The 12225-nt window shown below is 33.2% G+C and overlaps 1 protein-coding gene across 3 annotated transcripts in view; it reads right to left on the bottom strand.

The window, feature by feature from the left end:
* LOC127719726 (uncharacterized) overlaps positions 1-12225 on the bottom strand; it is a 109305-nt gene continuing 97080 nt past the window's right edge. For all 3 annotated transcript variants that reach the window (XM_052225964.1, XM_052225965.1, XM_052225966.1), the window contains 6 exons: positions 11355-11558; positions 10697-10913; positions 9306-9618; positions 7358-7494; positions 6787-6821; positions 1-1409 (listed from right to left, as the gene is read on the bottom strand). In XM_052225964.1, coding sequence (XP_052081924.1) covers positions 1011-1409; positions 6787-6821; positions 7358-7494; positions 9306-9618; positions 10697-10913; positions 11355-11558 — 1305 coding nt within the window. In that variant the 3' untranslated portion in view covers positions 1-1010. The remainder of the gene's footprint in view (positions 1410-6786; positions 6822-7357; positions 7495-9305; positions 9619-10696; positions 10914-11354; positions 11559-12225) is intronic.

The following is a 12225-nucleotide window of genomic DNA, read 5'->3' as shown; positions in this document are numbered from 1 at the left end:
TAATTTTTTTCAAAAGTTTATTAGTAAAGGTAAGAAAAATAGTAAATTTTCAGTAAAATTGAATAGTCTAAAATTTATAACAGTCAACTTTAAATATCACATAATCTTTTGAACTGAGATTCTGATTTCTGAACTATGTAATGTACCGGTAACATGTATTAAAAAACAATTCTGAAAATTACACAAATATATTTACTTTACAACAAAATATATAAACCACCACGGTTAATTTCTTTGTAATCTAATATTCAATTTGCTATATCTTTAAAATTAGTGATAAGATTGGTCAGAATTTTGACACATTGGTTTTGAAATCAAGTGTATAAAATTTTGTAAGTTTGAGGAAGTTCATGGAACACAATTATTTCTAAAAAAAAACAATATTTAACTCAAATTTTTGTTGTTGATAAATTTTTAGACAATTAAAGTCTCATGGAAGTCCTTTAAATGACAGAAAGTCACAGTGGTTGCTTTCTGATTTCTAGTCTAATTTCTACCTTACATGCATTCCAAAAATATTGATTTTCAACTTTTTTACTGACAACTTCGTTTCCAGTAATTTCTTATTTTTTTCCATTTTATACAAAAATAAATGTCAACATTCAAATGAAACAAAACTGAGACCATATATAAGATGTGTTGTATTTCTTGTGTTGCTGAGTATATTTACAACTCTTTAATATTTACTGTGATACATTAATATGAAAATTACATATAAAAAAAATTAAAATCATTAAAGATATATATAAAAAAAAAATTTAAAATACCTTGTAAAATATATGGAGATATATTCATTACACAAAAATACCTGGATGGATATTTATCACATTAAAAATACCTGGACGGATATTAATCACATAAAAATAGCTATTTGGATGGATTTCATTCATCTTAAAATTTAAAATGACATTTCTAGGAAAAAAAATCAAAATCAGTAATGTGGTTTAATTTTCTGTAAAATCTGACATGAAAAGTAAACAGTTTCGATTGTTAATTATTGATCAAAGCGCTCACATTTCTAATGTTTCTAGATCTGCTCCATCATACATTGATACTGTGTCAGGATCTACAGTGGTTGTCTGTCGGTCATAGAGAAGATAAGGAGATTTACTACTAGATGGTGCTGGATGTCCACTGGGTTGATCAGCTAGAGCCCACCGAGCGGCATTCTTGGACAATGCTTGTGGCACAGGGGCACCATATCCAGAGGATCCTGGTTTAGGTGGTGAATCAGTTCTAGGAAATTTCCAGCCAGGTTTTGACATGACATCAATATCAGCAGAGAGATTGGCCTCAATAATTTCAGATGGATGCGGAGCAATTTTGAAACCAGAAGTTGGGACCAGAGGTTCAAATGAAGACATCATATGACGTTTCTCATTTTTCCATTCATCTTTTGGAGGGAATTCCTGCAATAATGAAACAGCCTTTTTATTTTTGTTTTAGAGATTAAAAAAGTATGTAAAGAATTGTTCAGGAAATCTGTTATCAACACCTCCACCTAAAATAAACTGACAAAAATATAATAGATCTGTGTGATGCACTCATGATAACCAGCTGGAATCTAAAAAATGCCAAAAAACAAAATTTCATTGGGGTTATATTAGTTGATGTGAGAAGTTATCATTCGTCACTGAAAAAGTATTAAAAAAAATACTGAACTCCAATGAAGTCAGAAGTGGGGGAGTCCATAAAACTGACAAAATCAAGTGCTCTACTATATCAACCAACAGACTGTTGGAAAACAACTGTCATATTACTGTCTTGGTACAGGTAGTTTCAGAAAAAAATAGTGGATTTAGCCTTGTTTTATAGCTAGCTAAACCTCCCACTTGTATCTTGTAAAGTTACAATGCAGCATAATTACAAAAGTTCTATTTTTTCCAACTAAGTCCCATAACAAAAGTGTAATCCATCAAATATAGTGATCATCTTTCTACCATTCTCAAATATTTCTGAAAGGTTGAAAGAAAAACAATAAAAGTAGATCTATAAAAAACTTCACTAGTTGTAAAATTATTGATCTATTCCCTGATTATAAATATAATATATGAAAAAGAAACACATTTAATAGTTATAAATTGTTGGAAATAATTACTGACTATTTTGATGTGTAGACTTGGGACAATTTAAAGCTTGACAGATGCTATAGAAACAAGTCTATTGTTGTAGACTGGGGACAGTATAAAGCTTGACAGATGGTATAAACACTTGTCTATTGTTGTAGACTGTGGACAGTATAAAGCTTGACAGATGGTATAAACACTTGTCTATTGTTGTAGACTGTGGACAGTATAAAGCTTGACAGATGCTATAAACACGTGTCTATTGTTGTAGACTGTAGACAGTATAAAGCTTGACAGATGGTATAAACACTTGTCTATTGTTGTAGACTGTGGACAGTATAAAGCTTGACAGATGCTATAAACACGTGTCTATTGTTGTAGACTGTAGACAGTATAAAGCTTGACAGATGGTATAAACACTTGTCTATTGTTGTAGACTGTGGACAGTATACAGCTTGACAGATGGTATAAAAACTTGTCTATTGTTGAAGACTGTGGACAGTATAAAGCTTGACAGATGGTATAAACACCTGTCTATTGTTGTAGACTGTGGACAGTATAAAGCTTGACAGATGGTATAAACACTTGTCTATTGTTGTAGACTGTGGACAGTATAAAGCTTGACAGATGCTATGGAAACTTGTCTATTGTTGAAGACTGTGGACAGTAAACAACTTGACAGATGGTATAAAAACTTGTCTATTGTTGTAGACTGTGGACAGTATACAGCTTGAAAGATGGTATAAAAACTTGTCTATTGTTGTAGACTGTGGACAGTATACAGCTTGACAGATGGTAGAAACACTTCCCTATTGTTGTAGACTAGGGACAGTATACAGCTTGACAGATGGTATAAACACTTGTCTATTGTTGTAGACTAGGGACAGTATACAGCTTGACAGATGGTATAAACACTTGTCTATTGTTGTAGACTGTGGACAGTATAAAGCTTGACAGATGGTATAAACACTTGTCTATTGTTGAAGACTGTGGACAGTATACAGCTTGACAGATGGTATAAACACTTGTCTATTGTTGTAGACTGTGGACAGTATAAAGCTTGACAGATGGTATAAACACTTGTCTATTGTTGTAGACTGTGGACAGTATAAAGCTTGACAGATGGTATAAACACTTGTCTATTGTTGTAGACTGTGGACAGTATACAGCTTGACAGATGGTATAAACACTTGTCTATTGTTGTAGACTGTGGACAGTATACAGCTTGACAGATGGTATAAACACTTGTCTATTGTTGTAGACTGTGGACAGTATAAAGCTTGACAGATGCTATAAACACGTGTCTATTGTTGTAGACTGTAGACAGTATAAAGCTTGACAGATGGTATAAACACTTGTCTATTGTTGTAGACTGTGGACAGTATAAAGCTTGACAGATGCTATAAACACGTGTCTATTGTTGTAGACTGTAGACAGTATAAAGCTTGACAGATGGTTGTAGACTGTGGACAGTATACAGCTTGACAGATGGTATAAAAACTTGTCTATTGTTGAAGACTGTGGACAGTATACAGCTTGACAGATGGTATAAACACCTGTCTATTGTTGTAGACTGTGGACAGTATAAAGCTTAACAGATGGTATAAACACTTGTCTATTGTTGTAGACTGTGGACAGTATAAAGCTTGACAGATGCTATGGAAACTTGTCTATTGTTGAAGACTGTGGACAGTATACAACTTGACAGATGGTATAAACACTTCCCTATTGTTGTAGACTAGGGACAGTATACAGCTTGACAGATGGTATAAACACTTGTCTATTTTTGTAGACTAGGGACAGTATACAGCTTGACAGATGGTATAAACACTTGTCTATTGTTGTAGACTGTGGACAGTATAAAGCTTGACAGATGGTATAAACACTTGTCTATTGTTGTAGACTGTGGACAGTATAAAGCTTGACAGATGGTATAAACACTTGTCTATTGTTGTAGACTGTGGACAGTATAAAGCTTGACAGATGGTATAAACACTTGTCTATTGTTGTAGACTGTGGACAGTATACAGCTTGACAGATGGTATAAACACTTGTCTATTGTTGTAGACTGTGGACAGTATACAGCTTGACAGATGGTATAAACGCTTGTCTATTGTTGTAGACTGTGGACAGTATACAGCTTGACAGATGGTATAAACACTTGTCTATTGTTGTAGACTGTGGACAGTATACAGCTTGACAGATGGTATAAACACTTGTCTATTGTTGTAGACTGTGGACAGTATACAGCTTGACAGATGGTATAAACACCTGTCTATTGTTGTAGACTGTGGACAGTATACAGCTTGACAGATGGTATAAACACTTGTCTATTGTTGTAGACTGTGGACAGTATACAGCTTGACAGATGGTATAAACACTTGTCTATTGTTGTAGACTGTGGACAGTATACAGCTTGACAGATGGTATAAACACTTGTCTATTGTTGTAGACTGTGGACAGTATACAGCTTGACAGATGGTATAAACACCTGTCTATTGTTGTAGACTGTGGACAGTATACAGCTTGACAGATGGTATAAACACCTGTCTATTGTTGTAGACTGTGACAGTATAAAGCTTGACAGATGGTATAAACACTTGTCTATTGTTGAAGAATGGGACAGTATACAGCTTGACAGATGGTATAAACACTTGTCTATTGTTGTAGACTGTGGACAGTATAAAGCTTGACAGATGGTATAAACACTTGTCTATTGTTGTAGACTGTGGACAGTATAAAGCTTGACAGATGGTATAAACACTTGTCTATTGTTGTAGACTGTGGACAGTATAAAGCTTGACAGATGGTATAAACACTTGTCTATTGTTGAAGACTGTGGACAGTATACAGCTTGACAGATGGTATAAACACTTGTCTATTGTTGTAGACTGTGGACAGTATACAGCTTGACAGATGGTATAAACACTTGTCTATTGTTGTAGACTGTGGACAGTATAAAGCTTGACAGATGGTATAAAAACTAGTTTATTGTTGTAGACTGTAGACAGTATAAAGCTTGACAGATGGTATAAACACTTGTCTATTGTTGTAGACTAGGGACAGTATACAGCTTGACAGATGGTATAAACACTTGTCTATTGTTGTAGACTGTAGACAGTATACAGCTTGACAGATGGTATAAACACTTGTCTATTGTTGAAGACTGTGGACAGTATAAAGCTTGACAGATGGTATAAAAACTAGTTTATTGTTGTAGACTGTAGACAGTATAAAGCTTGACAGATGGTATAAACACTTGTCTATTGTTGTAGACTAGGGACAGTATACAGCTTGACAGATGGTATAAACACTTGTCTATTGTTGTAGACTGTGGACAGTATACAGCTTGACAGATGGTATAAACACTTGTCTATTGTTGTAGACTGTGGACAGTATAAAGCTTGACAGATGGTATAAACACTTGTCTATTGTTGTAGACTGTGGACAGTATACAGCTTGACAGATGGTATAAACACTTGTCTATTGTTGAAGACTGTGGACAGTATAAAGCTTGACAGATGGTATAAAAACTAGTTTATTGTTGTAGACTGTAGACAGTATAAAGCTTGACAGATGGTATAAACACTTGTCTATTGTTGTAGACTGGGGACAGTATAAAGCTTGACAGATGGTATAAACACTTGTCTATTGTTGAAGACTGTGGACAGTATAAAGCTTGACAGATGGTATAAAAAGTTGTCTATTGTTTTAAACTCAACGTTCACCTCTAGATGTCTTGAAATGTCTTTAAAAAGGGGGGAACCAGCATAATATATTTTTTTTTTATATTTTTAGCAATATTCATGTCAAATTGTGATTTTAGTATGATGAAATAAAGGTTATTAATAAAAACGAGATGTAAAGAGAGCTATTAATAAACAATGATACACCAACTATAAGTATTAGATAAACAGGAAATTGATAAGCAATGTAATTAAAAACATATGAATAGAGTATAGCATGCTCACACATGAAGCTTGATATCAAATTTCAGTAGGCTCTGACCAATATTTCAAACATGTCCATAATGTGTAAGAAAATATACTTATTTGGTAAACAGGAAGTTGCTGATCGATAGATGTGAAAAGGCATCAAATGGTAAAGCATGCTCACATAAATCTTGATATCAAATTTCAGGAAGCCATTATTGTAGATCCTGATAAAATTGGACGAAGGGACAGAAGTAAACTGGTGTACCTCATCCATAGGAACAAGGCATAAAAAAGTAAGTTGTTGTTAAAAAATTCAATTATCAATGTAGATTTTATTTTCTTCAAATTAAATTTTTAGGCCAAAAAGAATCACCACATGATAGGTATAGGCATTGCTACCTGGAGATATTCATTGATACTGGAAGATATCCAAACAAAATGTCTCTGGAAACAATCCCGATTTTTCTGTACATATGCTAAAATGTAGAAAAGAGTCTCATTGATATATACTAGTAACCATACATCTTCTTTCATTCAAACTTATCCTTTGTCTTTTGTTTACCCTTTGTCTTTTTTTAATCTTTTGGGAAAGTATTGATGTTTAAAACTCAAAACTAATTCAGATTTTTCTATACTAAAATATAGAAAAGGGTCTCATTGACCTATATCCTACATCTTCTTTCATTTATAACGTTTACCCTGTGTCTTTTGTTTATCATTTGAGAAAGTGTTAATGATAAAAACTCTCAAAACTTATATTTTTTTTAAAACTCCAAAAATCTTACCATGACATCTGATATTTGATCTGGATCTGCAAAATCTATAAATAAAAAAAAAACAATAATTTGGAATCAACAAAAACAATGTCCATGATTCAATATCTTTAATATGAAATATAAGCCTAGCTCAGAGTAGCATGGGCATATAAAGCTTCTGAAAATCATTACATGAGATTTGGAGATTCAAAGATATTGTATATCAAAATTTTTAATATAACATCAAAAGTTTTGTTTATCTTTTTTAAAATGTAACTTATACAGACATCTATAAGTATAAAAAAAACTTATCATAGATACCAGGCTTATTATTTTGTACGCCAGACACTTGTTTTATCTTTGAAAGTCTCATCAGTGACGCTTGAAAAAAAATAATCAAAAGGCCAAATACATAACAAAGTTGAAGAGCATTGGGGCCAAAAATTCAGAAGGTTTTGCCAAAGACAGCTATTATATATAGGTAATCTATTCCTGTGTGGAAAATTAGCAGTATTTAGAAAAATTCAAAGTTTTGTAAACAGTTCGTCTATATATATGACAATTTCAATAATTCATGTAAATATAAGTATAATACACATACCAAATATAGGGTTTCTACCTGGCAATTCATCAGAATCATCATCCATATAATCTTCAAAAGAGTCTGCGGACCCAAATTGGTTGCTCGCTTCATCACTTTGGCATAAGATGTACTTCTGAACCCAAGGTATGTGACTACTGAAAGTAAATAGTTTATATTATTTTATAACTTAAAAATCTTTCATAGAGTTTTTTTAATAGCTAGCAGAAATGTTATGGATTTTTTTCTTAACATCTGAAATTTCTTTGAATTTTTGTTGCATCACTCTCTATTTAGTACATGTATAGAAATAAGGAGATGTGGTATGATTGCCAATGGGATAACTATCCATACAAACAAAAGGGCAAAGGTGTAAACAATTACAGGTCACCATACTTCTTTCAACAATGAGCTAAACCCAAACTAAGCTATATAAGGCACAAGGATGACAAAACCATACATCAACCAACAACCACTGAATAACAGACTCCTGAATTGTGACAGGCACATAAAGAAGGTAAGGGAATTTAAGTACTTTTGTGAGCCATCAACCTCCAAAAACCTGAGACAGTGGTGTAATAACGCTACGTAGGAGGAGGGTTGAGTGCTCACAAACATGTTGAATACTGCAGCATTATGTACCAAGGTCAGGATCATATAATTGGGGTCTTCCATATTTGGTTTTGTTTATTGTTTTATCATAAATTCAGATATCTTTTTTTCTAGTTCGAATTGTTTTACATTTTGTCATGCATGGGCCCTACACAGCTTTTGCTCATTGATGTTCATACAGTTACCCAAAGCTGCTTACATCTATGTCATTTGGTCTCATGTGGATAGTTGCTTACATCTATGTCCTTTGGTCTCATGTGGATAGTTGCTTACATCTATGTCCTTTGGTCTCAGGTGGGTAGTTGCTTACATCTATGTCCTTTGGTTTCAGGTGGATAGTTGCTTACATCTATGTCCTTTGGTCTCATGTGGATAGCTGCTTACATCTATGTCCTTTGGTCTCATGTGGATAGTTGCTTACATCTATGTCCTTTGGTCTCACGTGGATAGTTGCTTACATCTATGTCTATTGGTCTCAGGTGGATAGTTGATCACATCTATGTTCTTTGGTCTCAGGTGGATAGTTCCTTACATCTATGTCCTTTGGTCTCAGGTGGAAAGTGGTCTCAGATGGATAGTTGCTTACATCTATGTCCTTTGGTCTCAGGTGGATAGTTGCTTACATCTATGTCCTTTGGTCACAGGTGGATAGTTGCTTACATCTATGTCCTTTGGTCTCAGGTGGATAGTTGTCTCATTGGTAATCCTACCACAACTTGTTTTTATATACTATGGATTCTTTTATTTTTATTGGTACCTACAAACAGCCCTGAGATGATATGAAGCAGAGAAACATCCTTGATTTTGAAAGACCATTGATAATTAGTTTATCGCTGTTTTCCTAGGCAATGTCAATTACGTAGGCTCATGACGTCATACATTCACTTGTTCTCGACTGAGAAAACTCATATCATTTGAGTAGTGTGATATGAAAAATAATTACAAAAAAAGGTCACAGCAAAATTTTTAGAAATAGCTTTAATCATTGATACAGGTATTTGATTTTGAGTCTGCATTCAAGACTATAATTTGAACCTCTTTCAACACTCAAATTCGAAAATGACTATCCCACTAAAAATAATGAATCCACAGTAGACTGACATGTCAAACACTATAATATATACACCTCTTGCTTTTACTGCTGGTAGAGAATTCATTACACAAATTAAATGAAACTACAAATGTACACACAAAAATATGGGAGGTAACTCCTGATATTAACAAAAAGACAATACTTACTCTCTTCTCTTCCATCTGTAAACAAGTACGATCACTACGATAATCAACAAGCTTATCATGATTAGGGTAATCATCTATTGGAGGTTACTCATGTAATCAATAAAGAGACAATACTTACTCTCTTCTCTTCCATCTGTAAACTAGGAACAGTATAATCACTACAATAATCAACAAGCTTATCATGATCAGGGCAATCATCCATGGCCGCAACAAACAGTTTGGATAATCCTCAGGACAAGCACACTTATAATAGTCGATGTAGTCATAACACACAAATGGATCTTGACAAGGGGAGCTAATGCACTCGTTGATATTCTCTTCACAATGGATACCAGTCCAACCAGAGGCACATATGCAGTTGTAGTTGATATCAAAACTTTCAATAGCCCTACGGTAGTGTTCACATGGATAGGATATACTCTTGTTCTTAGCTGAAACATAAACATTGAATTCAAGACCATGAATAAATATGTTATATGTGATATCAATTGTTATTCTATGTTGTCAAGGAGAACATGTGCTGTCACAAAAGTTCCATTATATTAGGAAATTAATTAATTTTGGAATGCCTAACATTTTTTGTCTTCCGATCAAAATCCTTTAATCTGATGTAATATGTATGTAATGTAAGAAATAAATTAGCATTCTAAGGGTATGGCATATGCAATAATATATTCTCCCTTGGAAGGAAAATTGGATGAGTTTACAGAAACTAATCTCAAACTTAATCTGTAATTTCTTATAATACCACAGTATATCCAATATGTTTTATATCATAGCAGTAGGCTAACTGATATTTTCCATGCTCAAGTGCCATCTCTTTCACTATGAATTAATCATATTGAATAAAACTAAAAACTCTTGTATGAATAGATACCATATAACTAATCAAATGATTCAGGCATTCCAGGAAAAGTGTGGAAAACAAATACCAAAAAATGTCCAAGTGCCACAATTTTTGTTCAAACCAACGGAAATTCAAGTTTAATCTATTACTTTTTATCATAAGACTATATATTAAAAACCGAATCAATTGATCCAAGCATTACAGAAAAATGGGTAACAAAATATAAATCCAAGAGTCACAAATCATTCACCTTGAGCTAAACAGGAATTTAATCTTTAAAGTATTAAGATATGACTATATACCAAATATCTATAGACTTATTTTAATGCATAACAGAAAAATAACAGCAAAATTGTGTGACAGATTGATGGAGTGCAAACCTTAAACTTTTCTGGTAGGGGACTAATAAGAAATGAAACTTGAATTATTATTACCAAAGAAATTGTAGAAACGTTTGCATATTATTGCTAAAGAAATGAAACCTTTCAGTCTTTAATAGGAGAAATTTAAAGGTCCCATTGAATATACTTCACAAAGAACAATACCTATTGTATTTATACAATGGGACAGGTGAACTTGCAAAATATTAAATAGCCTGACAAAGAGAAACTCATTCTGGGGAAAGGTTTCATTTCATTTGCATTAATATTTGTTAAACCTACGTTCACATTCTCCTTCATTGCGACATGGTGACTCCAGCACTGTAAACTGTATGGTGACAAGACGTGACAAAGCACCATTAGCATCTGAGAAGTATACTTTTGCTTCATCATAGCCCGAGAATGAATAATTCTGTACGTATGTCAATTTCATGTAGTTCCATTCATGTTCATTTACTGGCTTCAACAGGCCGAGATCACATGGGAACATCATATCATCCTGTAAAAAGAAAATAACTCTTTAAGAATTTGGTGCATCTGAAGCTCCATTCAGAAGATACTGTAAATCTAGAAATATGAAGAATATTAAAAATTTAGATAGAAAAATAAGAATGCATACATTTATCATTTTGAATTTCAACAGCTGCAGATAATGCAAGATAAAATCATGGATTTCTGTTTATATTGTAGTACTATTATGCTATCAAAACTAGATGTTTTTTATCAGCCAGGTTGAATCTTGTTAATTTTCTTCCTAGAAGGAAACACCAAAACACAATCAAATAAAAGCCCTTCAATAGACAAGAACAATTCAGTGCAGCTTTGATACTCAATACCAGTTATAATAATTTAGTGAAACTAAATCTGTTATTACAGCTCTGTATGCAAATACATATTCCAATTTCATTATTTTTTTCAATCTCTACTGAAAGGAACTTACAGTTCTTGCTGTTACATTTGGGCATGAACTTGCAATGGTGGGTAACATTGTTGTATTGTCTGTGATAATCAAAGTTCCTACAACTGGTTCCTGGACATTAAGCTGTGGTTTATCCCCTGATTCAATATCATAAGCTCCTATTAAAGCATACCAGGATGGTGACCATATAGGCTCATTCCAATCATTCTTTTGTTCCAGATAAACCTGTAATAGATAAATCCAATCTTTTACAATAACATAAAACTAGAACTGTGGTTAAACACAGAAAAGGAAACCCTTACCTCACAAGTGACTATATACTACATATTGCAATATTGAGGTGATTGAATTAACTTATCTCCCTGTAGCATGTAGGGCAGGAATTATTTATTCCTTAAATTAAGGAATTTTAAAGTGAATGCATATCCTCAGGAAATGTTCTATACTGTGTACAGTTTCACCAATTTCCATCTAGCCATTTAAGAGGAGTTGCACTTACAAGGCACATGGACAGACAGACCAACAGAGTTTGGTTTAAACCCTATGTAAGGTCCTTGAGTTATCATTAGGGAAACACCTTTTCTCCATTTATTTGGATTTATATCTAGTAGCTATCATCTTACATCACAGTACCCAAATTGAACCCATTTAGCAAAAATAGCAGCGAAAATCTTACAAATTGTTTTAGAGACTAAACAATTTGTATTTTTATGATTTGACATTATGCATGTCTTTCAACATAGCTAAATATATCTAAATATAAACAAAACATTCACAGTATATATCAACAGATGAGGTATTCACTAGAAAAAGTAAAATCTTCGGAAACGTAACCATGCGATGTCCACAAAAAGTCAACTTGTAAAAATGAGCAATTAAAATATGTTACAAT

Source organism: Mytilus californianus, unplaced genomic scaffold (genome assembly GCF_021869535.1).
Source record: "Mytilus californianus isolate M0D057914Y unplaced genomic scaffold, xbMytCali1.0.p SCAF_11, whole genome shotgun sequence".
NCBI classification, from domain to species: Eukaryota; Metazoa; Mollusca; class Bivalvia; order Mytilida; family Mytilidae; genus Mytilus; species Mytilus californianus.
The sequence above is the reverse complement of the archived record's forward strand: the minus strand, read 5'-3'. Positions and strand labels throughout refer to the sequence as shown.